This window comes from Ambystoma mexicanum, chromosome 8 (genome assembly GCF_040938575.1).
Source record: "Ambystoma mexicanum isolate Mex_15411 chromosome 8, UKY_AmexF1_1, whole genome shotgun sequence".
Classification (NCBI taxonomy): Eukaryota; Metazoa; Chordata; class Amphibia; order Caudata; family Ambystomatidae; genus Ambystoma; species Ambystoma mexicanum.
The window spans coordinates 1,306,545,462-1,306,557,204 of record NC_090929.1 but is presented as its reverse complement, the minus strand read 5'-3'; the positions used below and the strand labels follow the sequence as shown (position 1 = coordinate 1,306,557,204).

At 49.8% G+C, this 11,743-nt stretch overlaps 1 protein-coding gene across 1 annotated transcript in view; it reads left to right on the top strand.

The window, feature by feature from the left end:
• The first annotated feature begins 4,321 nt into the window (after positions 1-4,321).
• PWWP2B (PWWP domain containing 2B) overlaps positions 4,322-11,743 on the top strand; it is a 140,953-nt gene continuing 133,531 nt past the window's right edge. Inside the window, exon 1 of the mRNA XM_069611414.1 lies at positions 4,322-4,751. Within this exon, the coding sequence (XP_069467515.1) occupies positions 4,591-4,751 (161 nt within the window). The 5' untranslated portion in view covers positions 4,322-4,590. The remainder of the gene's footprint in view (positions 4,752-11,743) is intronic.

The following is an 11,743-nucleotide window of genomic DNA, read 5'->3' as shown; positions in this document are numbered from 1 at the left end:
TAGAGGTCATGTTCCAGAGATGCCTGCACAGCCTCCTACCAGTTGGCACAGGCAAAGAACCGGGAGTGATTGATGAGGAGCAGGTGGCAAATGACTGCCGGAGGCGGAACGGAAGGCAGAACATAGAGAGGAAGCTGCAGCCGCCCGATATATCGCTGGGGGACGAGGTGCTTGACAGGTACCGGCACCTGGAAAGGAAGAAATTGTTGCCCTATGACCCTGAAAGGGTTCCATGGTGACTGCATCAGATGGAACTAAGACAGTGACCCGCAACTCCAGCTTCTTCAAAAGACTCGGGGGCAATCACCCTGTCGACCATAGTCCAGTGTGGGGTGATATCGACCTGCGACCTGAAGGCGCCTGGAGCCCCAAAGGGGTGCCTGATCCGAGCCCAGGTGGGGAAGGTGAGTTCCGATGACATGCAGGTAGGAGATATCCACAGAGGGAGTCCTGATGCCGGCCGTCAAGCCTGAAGGAATATGTGCTTGATGATTAATATTTAGTTAACATTGAACTTACGTACGCCACGGATTGTTACATATATAATGTTTTCAAGTTTAGCTGCAATTCGGTTAAGTTTTGATGAGTTCCTGCACTATTCTGTTTATGTGATACTGTTTTCATTGTTAAGAAAAAGGAGAGATGTAACATGAGTCACGTGATGCCTGCAACGGAGTGATGCAACTCCGTTGTGGTGAATAAAATGTGATTTGCCGAGCATGCGCGAGAGTGTGCAGGCGGAGCCCGGACAGAACGCACGTGTGACTGTGTCTCTGTGGGGGCCGCGGGCTACCATCCTGCAAGACTGTTGGGTCTCACACTACTGATCAGCAGATTACCCTTTCAGAGATGGAATCACTCACATCAATTTCTACATTAATAAAAATCAAAAAAGCCAAGCTTTCACACCCTTGCCAGATGTCAATTAATCACATCTACATCAAAACATGATTTTTCAGTGGGGCTACTGTTCTTATTCACACATTTGTAACGTGCATGGCCAGCTCTCATATATTGGTTATATCAGCGACATGCTTTATTTGTTGGGGCTAAGATTGTGCTAAATCGTATGTGATTTACATCCAATTGTTGTGTATGCCCTTTTAAGTGTGGGCCTTTAGGCTAGGCTGGCTTGTTGCCCGTTGAAGGAAATAAAAGGGGCTCTGCTGGCACGAGACGGCAGTGCAGCAGAGCCCGAGGAAGTGGCAACTTGTGTCTGTGTCGTCCTTGTGTTCTGGGAGCTGCGTGATTGCGGCCTGTCCCTACAAACCCTGGCCTGGGTGCCCCCAGGACTGAGGCTGCCTAAACTGGGGTGCCCCCCAGCTTCAAGGTATCAGGCCCGGTGACCCGGGCCAAGCAGGGAGACCCCTGCAGAATTCCTGCTGTGAGTCCTCAGCACCAGTCCTGAGTCGGGTGACCCCGAGGCTTCATGTGGCCTGCCCCAGTGACCGGAGGCGGGCCACTACATTGGCAACGAGGTGGTCTGGGTCCCGCACACGTTTTGTGTGCAGGCCGCCAGGTGTCTCCTTCGAGGAGAAGCCACGTTTGAGAGGCAGCGTGGTGGTCGCAAGACAAATGAAACAGCATCAGTGGCTGTGGCCGGCCCTGAGACAAAAGGTCCATCATACGCGGCTGATGCCGCACGGAAGACTGTTGCAGAGTCAGCCGTGTTGGCCGTGTGGTGAGCCAGCCACCGAACAAAGGAAGTGGGCGCAGCCTGGGAGGGCCCGGAGCGGTGAAGGAGTGGAGGACTGCAGCTGGTCCCTGCGCGCACTTGAGTGCATCAAGGGAGCCCGGTAGACGGTCCGCAGTGGAGGCAGGACCATAGCTACCCAGGCCCGTGGCGGTGAGAAAAAATAAATAAATAAAAAATATAGTTTGTCCTGGCCTGTGTAGCTGCCCGAAAGGGGGGCGTGGCCTCCAGAGCAACGAGGCCCCGTGGCTGCCCCAACCAACAAGAGACAAAGGAGAGGGCGTGGCCTATACCATCGGGCTGCGGCAGTGATTGGAAAGGGCTGGCTGAGCCCACACGAAGCAGGGTGGGCGTGGCCCAGCAACACCGGGCCACGGCGGAGAGAGGAAGAGAAAGAAAAAAAAGAGCAACTGCTGCGAGAAACAACAGGGGGCCTGCAACGACCCAGAACACGGAAGGGAGGCCCATAGTTAGTCGAGCATCCCCTCGAGGGTGCTGCAGCTGCCAAGGAGGGACTGAGGAACTTTGGACTTTGGCAAAGACAGTGGCAAGAGCGAAGAAAAGGCACCTTGACTACTCGTGCCAGTTTTACCTCCAACCCGGTTAGCGGCTCCCCAAGGAGCGCTAGTGTGCCTGGGGGGAGGGTGTTCAACCCATCTGTGGCATCTCTTCACAACCACCAAGAACCCCAGAAGGGTAGCGGCTCCATAGGGAGTGCTTCTGTGCCCTCAAGGACTTCCACACTGGTCAGTCAGCCCGGATGAGGGTGTTCAACCTGTCTGTGGTATCTCTTCACCACCACCAAGACTCCCAGAAGGGTAGCTGCACCATAGGGAGTGCTTGTGCGCCCTCAAGGACTTCCACACTGGTCAGTCAGTCCGGGTGAGGTCCTTCAAAAGTGAGCGCTTTCTGCGGCGCTCCCGACAACCATCATGGCAGATGAGGAAAATGAGGTGGTGCGTCGACATGGTGGGCAGTTGGCGCCCTTGCATCACTTCGACTTGGTGGGTGCACCTGCCAGTCTAGGACCCCGGTGGACGGCGTGGGTAGAAAACCTGGAGCTGTATTTTGAGGTGGTGGAAGTCAAGGAAAGGGCGAAACATACTACCCTACTGTACTCAGCTGACCTGGCCGTCCAGAGGTTGTTTAGGAACCTGCGGCCCATAGACCAGTCGTATGGCGCAGCCATCGCAGCACTGAATGAGTATTTCAGACCCCTGGTCAACAGGGACTATGAACGGTTCAGAATGAGGTGTGCGAAGCAAGAGGAAGGGGAGAGCCTTGACGCGTTTCATGCAAAGCTGCGTGGCATTGCGTTGTCCTGCGCGCTGGTTAACTATGAGGAGGACGAGATTAGGGCACATGTCATCTATGGCTGTAGCTCATCTAAGCTGTGGGAACAAGTCCTCAGGGACCCAGCGCTAACCCTCGACCGGATACTATAACTCAGTTGCGCACAAGAGTTGGAGGAGGTGCGTGCCTCGGCCATGGGCATCTCCAGGCAACAGCTGAAGCTGGAAGCCCCCATGCAAAGGGTCGTGTTGGAGGAGGTGTCAGCCGTCAGCAAGTGGCAAGGAGGTAGGCCAACGAGAAGAGGGGATTCGCCATGGAGAGACCCAGGGGCAGCCATATGCCATCAGTGGGGGTGGGACCTCCCACACGCACAGGAGTGCCCGGCCAAAGGACACATCTGTGGGAGGTGCAGGAAGGTGGATCATTTTGCACGGGTGTGCCCAGCCCCAACCCCGACCAGCCTGGTCGGGGCATTGGCAGTGTGTCAAAGGAGGGCGCAGGGAGAAAGTCCCCCAGAGTGGCGACGGTCCAAGTGGCTGAAGAGCAGAGGAGGGGACTGTTTGACTAGGCTGAGGAAGAAGAGGAGGAAATCGTGTTCTTTCTGTCCTGCAGCAGCGCAAGCAGCCAGTTTGAGCCAGGCATTTTCTGATCGATCCCTAGTGCCTGCTGTCGGGCCCCGTGGTGTGCGGACTAGAATGCACCCGTAGTTTGCAGTGATCTTGTAGTATAGTAGTGGTGTGCGGACTGGAATGCACCATACGTTGGACCCCAGTAGAGGGTTGCTGTTTTGTGTGGTGTGGTTTTTCTGGTTATATTAAAGGAGGGATGTTGTGTATGGCCCTTTTAAGTGTGGGCCTTAGGGCGGGCTTGTTGCCCCTTGAAGGATGAGTGTCATGACGAACCTAAAAAAAAGGGGCTCTGCTGTCGTCCTTGTGTTCTGGTAGACCAGTGCACTAAACCTTGACCAGAGTCAAATCAGATGCCAGCTGCACATCTAGTAAAGTGGTTCTACCCTAAACCACAGTGAGAGTTTTACAATTGAAGCAATGGACTAGTATCATGCGGTTGGCAAAACAAAATGTTTTATATATTATTTATTGTGTCCACAGCTATCTGTTGGTTATGTCAACAATGAGTAGTCGGGCAGCCTCATATAGGTGTGCTCAAAACGCACACAAGCCGATCATGCTTTCTCAAACGCTAACAACATTGGGTCTAGTTTATTTCACAAAACCGTGACGCTCTGGGAACGATATTTCGAGTGGCGCTGGTGAAATTTTTTTGGTGCCGTGCTGATGGTGTTTTAATACCTGAGGTTCAGTGAATGCTCACAGAGGTACGAATAATGAGGCGGCAGGTCCCTAGAGAACATCTCTCTCTCTTTGGCTCTTCCTAGCAGCAACGTGTTGCAGGATTCCCCGCACAACAACCTGCACCCCCACCCTGGGAGCACACGTCGTACCTCGCCTCCGTGACGTCACCGCCCCGCCCGATGCAAGTGTCCCGAAGAGCGGTCTAGGCTTCAGCGCAGTAAAGGAGGAGGAGGAGGGGGCGGGCTGAGGCCGGCAACGGGGTGACCTGTCGCCTCACTACCCGGGCGGCCCATGGAAGAGGAGGCGGTGGCGGGGTGCCGCCGAGCGGGGGAGCTGCTGGCCGGCTCCTTGATCCCCGTGCTGCTGGAACAGGTCGTGGACGGCACACTGGTGGTGAGCTTCCAGTGCGGGCAACAGAGCTTCCGTGGGATTCTACTAGAGAGCAAGCAGAAGTAAGAGACCGGGAGCAGCGCGCGCGCGCAGGCAGGCAGGCACAGCCGCCGCACGGGGAGCACGGCCTGCAGGGACACAGCACAGCAGCTGGACCAGGGCCAGGCCCTAATCCAATTAACTGGGCTGTTGCTTGCTGCAACGATCAGCCGGGGGCAGAGGGCACGGGACTCTGCTCACCCCCCTCTACAAAAGCGCAACACAGTGTGGCTCTGTTTCACTTTCAGAACGCAAGAGCTTTGACAGTGTCCTTTGAAAAAGCACTGAGCTTGGCTACCCTTCCCCCATACAATAGCAAGTGTTCTCTGAATTTGCCCTTGAAACTTCCACATGTCTTAGAACAACTTATAAATGAAACACAATGGTAACTTCAATAAGTAGACACGTGAAGTCAACAGCCAGTAAAGTCAGAAAAAGTAATACCCACTGCTTGAAGTTCTTGGCGTGCTGCTCACTCAGAATGCTGATGCGTCATTTTGCTGTCCGTCGCTAAACTGCTCAGTTAAAGCATACAACATTTTAAACGACCAAGTTATTGTATAAATCACACGAGCTGTTTTTATTTGCCCTCTTTAATGGTGCCTATTTTCAACTTGTTCTGTATGACTTTCGAAATAATGTCGACGCACTCTTCCTGTGTAGCATTCACGAAGTGTGTCACGACCACGAATTTCGATTTTGTACATACGCTTTAGATATGCATAGAATGCTGCATTTTTGCATAACCGGTCGGCGTGTTTAAAAGTTATTTTTATCACCCGAAATATGGCAATAACGATCACTCCGTGCGAAATGCAAACTCCTATGATGGCCCTGTAACATAACATGACAACGTTAAAATAAGAAGCATGCACGTATAAAAAGCATGGACTGCATTTCCCTGAACACAAGGGAGTCCTGTACGGCTTGCAATAGCCATACAATGTGTACAGTTATGCAAAATGTGCCAGAACGACGTAATTTACCTCACCTGTCACTGAAATGGAAGCTTCATATGTCCCACATCTCCCAGAAATAGCAAAACACGATAAACGAGAAGCCTTTTTGCAATTAAGACATTAGTTCATGTATGTAATAGCCCAGCTCTACCGTTGCTTTTCTGAAGTCTGCAAATAGGAGTGACGTTGTAGATGGACCGCTGGAGCATGAAGATCTGAACTGGTCACTACACACTGTACCCATCTCTGTTAAAGAAGTCCTTATTTCACCAGCATGCAGTTACTGGGTCTCTAGGTGAAAAGCCTCATTTGCTTTTAAACGGCTTACACAGATATGCTATTGCCGCACTATGCGCATCGCCAATTCACACGTTTGTAGTTCCAGTCTTCCATCTACTCAGAACATCCCTTCCAAAATCTATACCGTGATCCATAGCCCCTTCATACCCTTCTTAGTCGTTTAACTGGTGTCCCACTCTAATTTTACTCTTTTCTCCACCACATTTTTGCCCTCCTGTGTTTGCTCCCTGACTGTTCTGATGAATGCTTCAAGTTTGCCCACAAGGCCCTCCATTAATTTACCTGCTTCCACATTCTCAACTTCTAGGTTCAAACACACTATCCACAGATCAACTGTAAGCCTTAACATACCATTTTTAATATCCATTCTAACGGAGATCAAACAAGAAAACTCTACAAGTCTACAACTAGCTTACATAACACTGCCACGGCCAATGTATCCTAGCACCATCAGCATGCGTGTCTCTTCTGCACGTAAATCCCCTGCTCTCTTGATGCGGAACACCTAGAAACAGAGCTCCGGTCAAGTCCACAGCAAAGCTATCTCGCATTTTCCCTCTCTACACTTTTGCCTAACTCGGCCCCATCTCTTTCAGATTCTCCAGCGCACCTGGAGACCATGCAAATGGCTTTGGTGTGTGGTCTAAGTTCCAGCAACATACCATAACGCAAAATGTAGGATATACAGGCCCTCCTTATGAGGTTGCCGGTAGGTTGCCAGTAGTACCGGCAACCTCGGCTTACCATTTCCGCCACTGCCGATATTACGGCCAGCGGTGGAACAGTAAGTTCCCATTCTCATGGAGTCCTAGTCCCCTGGGAACACTGACGCACCAGCACCATTAGTAATGGTGACCGTGCTGAACTCCTGGCAGGTCAGGCTTGCCGTTAGTTCACAGCCCCTACTGGCAGACTCGGAGAGAGCTGGTCTGGAACAACACCTCATTTCCGGACCAGCTAACTCCTAATGAGGGCCACAGTCTTGGAACCACACAGATGCTTATAGCTATGGTCAAAGGTTGCACTGTTTGTCTTGTCACTGATGGGCTTCACATTGGTATGAACTCTGGTGTCAATACATTGATGATAGGAGGGATGAGTGTATGGTTCATTGACAGTTCCTGACTTCATAATCTGATTTCCTCCTTCCCAAGTTGATATACTGGGGTCACTGAGGCCCCGTTGGTGGCAGTCACTTAAGAATTGTGTAGTTTGCAAGGGCATTCACAACATTTGCCTTTGGGTACCAATTTCTTATTAGCGCTCATTCTCCTACTTGCAGTATTGACTTGCCCTCTGTCTCACTCGTATTGTCTCTGTTTGATTGACATATGTGATGCTATGGGGGCTTAGGCAACTATAATGGATGGGCAGTTGGGGTGCGTTCACTACCCGCCAAAGCAGCAGCTTGCCCGGAGAGTACCCATCTAATTCGTGTAGTTCAGTATTTTTACTTTAGGAGCCTGAAAATGGCTGACTTTCTTCATCTGTTTTCAGTACCGTGGTCAAGGTTCTGAATAGCTTAGCCTTTCCTTTAGCCTGTGACCAGCACACAGTTATACCGTTGTGACTAATGCCTAGCTGCTAGAGAGCTCTTTACGATTTGATCCTCTGTAACAGTGCTTTATTTTTCGTCAATTTGCGTGGAAGCCAATATGTGACTTGGATCTTTTTGTTCTTCGTTTTGGACACTTTTCCACATTGTGTGTACTGAATCCACTTTGGGTAACTGGGGCGACTTACCTGCAAGTACTAGCAATCTGAGAAGGATTATAGCCATCCGTATTCACTTTCTGCCACGTTTTCTGGCCCACTCCTGCATTCGGATAGGTGTGAGCAACACCTCCTAATTTCTGTGGCTATGCAGAACATATTAGTGGCCACTTCCTCGCAATCTGAGCACCTCTACAATGCGTTCATTCAATAGTACTCTTGCTTTGGTTTTGTCAATTATCTGATGTCATTGTTGAGCTAGCAATAGCATCTGCTGTGCTAAGTAGTCTGGTTTGACTGTGCACGTTTTCTCAGCCAATGTTGTTAGTTTCTCCCAATACTGATAGTTTTCCTAAATGCTTGATTGGCTGAAGCATCATATTCTGTATATTTTCCAAACAATATATTTATTGGTTCTATGGCGCTGTTGTAAATGTGAGAGTTGGGGGACAATTTGCACTAAAAAAGCAATATCCTAGGCCTGTACGAAATGAAAGAGCTAAATACATTGCAAAATGAGCAGAGTACTCCACCCCCTCTGCCCCCAACACATTTAATATATATGCATGTCTTCAAGATTAGAATATTTCATTGATGCAGTATTTTAAATGCAGGCTGAATAAACCTCCCAAAAGCTGTTTGTACATTAGTCGACAGACCTCCCTGAAATAATTCTGTATTGCTTAGTTGGTAAGTGATGCTTTCTAGCGTTTGAGTCAACCATGCTGTAAACCAAAGATTCAGACCTTTTACTGCTGGAACGCTTTGAGAGAGGTAAGGTCATGAAGTAGGACAGTTGAGCCACTGAGTTTAACTTCTTCCTATAAAACACAGGCTGGATGTTCTCCTACTTAATACCACCAAGGCACCACCTTCATCAAACAAGCTGCTGATGAGATGGGTCACCCCAGCTTACCTTGTGCATTTTATTGATGGCTTGACTTATTTGTAATTTGACTGCACATTCAAACTTGGACTAACTGTATGCACTTTCATCGTGACACTAAGGTGGGGGCACTTGCTCCATAGTCATCTTTGATATGGAGGAGGATAACGGTATCAACCTGGTCCGTCTGCATAGGTTGTGGTCTCTGCTAAGTAGTCTTCTGTAGAGAGTCCCGAAAGAGACTACACTCTTTCTAGAGATCAGTTCTCCAATGAATACAGGGCCGTTTGTAAACCAGGACTCCCACTGAATGTTTCTGTCCGGAACTTCCTTTGCTGGAATGTCCTATGTACAGAGAAGACCTACTAGAGAGCAGTCTATCCAAAGGCTCTTCTAAATCTTCACCAAAGCAGTTCTGGTAGAACCAATTTCTATCTGTGGCATTAAAAAACGATTTGCAAAGGGGTGTGTTATGAACCACCCTCAAACCAACCACACAACATTGCAAATATACTGCATAAACAGACTACCAACCAAGCTAATGCAGTGAAGATAAAGTATGATTTTAGACCTATGCTGCAACCACTACTCGCCCAAATACCCACACGGAACAACTAAACCTGGCCATGGTAGACCTGCTGTGAGAGATCATAGCTTCCCCATCCACCTAAATCATGTAGCTTTTGCATGGGAGAGGGGAAACGTGATGTCCCTTCCTGTCTCTGCTTTCAGAGGGGCATCATACCCAACAACCCAGGGAACAATAGTGTCTCCTGTCCTCGGTTTGATCCTATTTAGGAACTAGAAAACTATCACATTGGAAGAAAAGAGAAGAGAGAAAAACTATCAGAGAGACTTAAGCGAAATGGGAGGGACCTCTAGCCTCCTATTTAATGCAGCTGCAGAGGACATTGGGACTGTGAAACTGGAGGAATCATTAAGTCTGCTTCGTTTCACTGCAAACATTAAACATGTAAAAAGAATAAAGCTTTAAGGCTGAGCCTCCGACGAAACAAGAAGCTGGAAAGTCCCTGACTGATTAGTCTCCAATATGCATGAGCAATTGTGATGAATGAACTTCCGGTTTACCAGTGATCCAGGGGTGAATATAGTTTCTAAACCATCAATCGGCCACACACCTCTAATATGCCAAAACGTGGAATAAGAAGCAAATTATAAACCTCCTTGTCCAATTTTTGGTAACGTGGACAGAACAGCAGGTTTATCTCCGAAAGGTTGTGGATCGTTGGTTAGATGCAACACAGCGAAAATGCAATAAAAGGAGTGTCCAGTCAAGGTTGTATTACAAATATCTACTTTATTTATCCCAACACTACGAACTACGACCCACCCTGTAAAGGAAAGAAGACGGCCGACTGTTTTAAAAAGGAAAAGGGATGCACTCTGGATACTTGCAGGAAGGCAGTCGGTATGGTTAATAACCACAACCGTTTAGTAAGGTTTCTTGACTTTAGCACTAAGGGGTCAATGGCTCTTCAAAATGTCTCTAGGGGCCTTCTGGGAAAGACCAGGGGGACAGAACCACAATGTACCTTGTGCTGTAGATGTTTGACAGTCTAGTCGTCTTCAGGGCGCTTTGTAGACTTCCGTGAGTTCGAGGCAGGAGTGGCTGTCGGTATCGGGCGGCGCAACAGTTTGGCGATCAAAGCTGGACGAACGGCTGCAGCCTATACAGTGGCTCAGGGTCAGGAATTGTCTCCATGCTGATCAGCGATTCTGAAGCACTGTGCGAGACGTCTCCGATGTCTTTAAGCGGCAGCATTGGCTTGACAATGGTCAGTGTTGCCGTCGCTTGCGGTTCGAGGAACTTAACTGGCTCGAAAATGTCCTTTAAGGCAGATATATAATATGGCATTTACAACGTACGTGCCTGTACACAAGTGTTTCAAGACGCGATGAGGCAAGGGAGGGGGAACAGAGGGAAGACTGACAGCAATCCTACTAGGCTAGGTGTCATTCAGATTGCGCAAGTGCATGGGAAGGAGGAAGTGCGGGGGGGGAGCACGGACAGTGCAGTACATGGGATAATAGAATAAACAATAAGTAAAAGTACGGCCAGCAGGTGGCAAGTGAAAGGGTGAGTGCAGACATCAGGTGTCAAGTGCTGGTAGTGGGACTGTAGGGGTACAGAAAAGCAGTCCCCAAGTGCAGGGGTTGCCAGTGAGGCAGTGCAGGTGTGCGACTGGCAGGGGAGAGGACCTGGGCCCGGGATCAGAGGGTGGCCAGGTAACCAGTGTAGTTTCAGTATCAGCCAGGAAGTTAGCAGGGGAGAGATGGAGAAAAAGCAGAGGCAAAGAGAGAGGTTTTGAGATGCTTCCGGAACCGGAGATGATTCACCTCAAGTTTCAGGGAGGCTGTTCCAGAGGGAGGCCTCTGCCGAAGAAAGATCTACCACCAACTCGTTGCTTGGAGAAGTGACTGATCCTGAGAAAGATGGAGGCGGATGAGCGAACAGCCAGAGAAGGAAGATCTTTTAGAGGAGAGTTTAAGATATTGAGACCCCATGCCCCAGAAGGCCTTGTGGACAATGCAGAGGGTTTTGAACTTGATCCTCGCAGCTACTGGGAGCCAGTGCAGAGATTTCAGTCCTGGAGAGATACGATCCCTGGGCTTGAGGTCAAGGAGTCTCGCAGTCCTGTTCTGGATGAGGGGCAGAGAGTAGAAGCAGGCAGATTTAGAAAGAGGCTGTTGCAATATCCAGCCTAGAGAGAACCAGAGCTCTGGAGACAGTGAGCTTCTGGGGGAAGCATAGGAAAGGAAGGACACCTCTGAAGAGGTGCAGCTGGTAGTGTGTCTTCTTAGAGACGTCAGAGATGTGAGGAGAGTGTGGAGTCGAAGATGACCCTTCTCCCACCTCTGAGGCTAAAACCCTCGGGGAAGAGGGCCAAGAGAGGCCGGCCAGAGAGTGACGGGAAAGGAGGGAGTGGGTGTGCCGATGAGGAGAATCTCGGTCTTACTGGCATTAAGGCAGAGATCATTGGTGGCACACCACTCCTGGATGGCGGACAGTCTGAGATGAGAGAGGGAGAAGAGGTGGCTGAGGGTAGCCTGAAAATTAGCTGAGTGTCATCCACATAGCACTGGGAGTTGGGACAGAGCGTGGAAATGCAGTGGGCAAAAAGTGCCAGGTATTGAT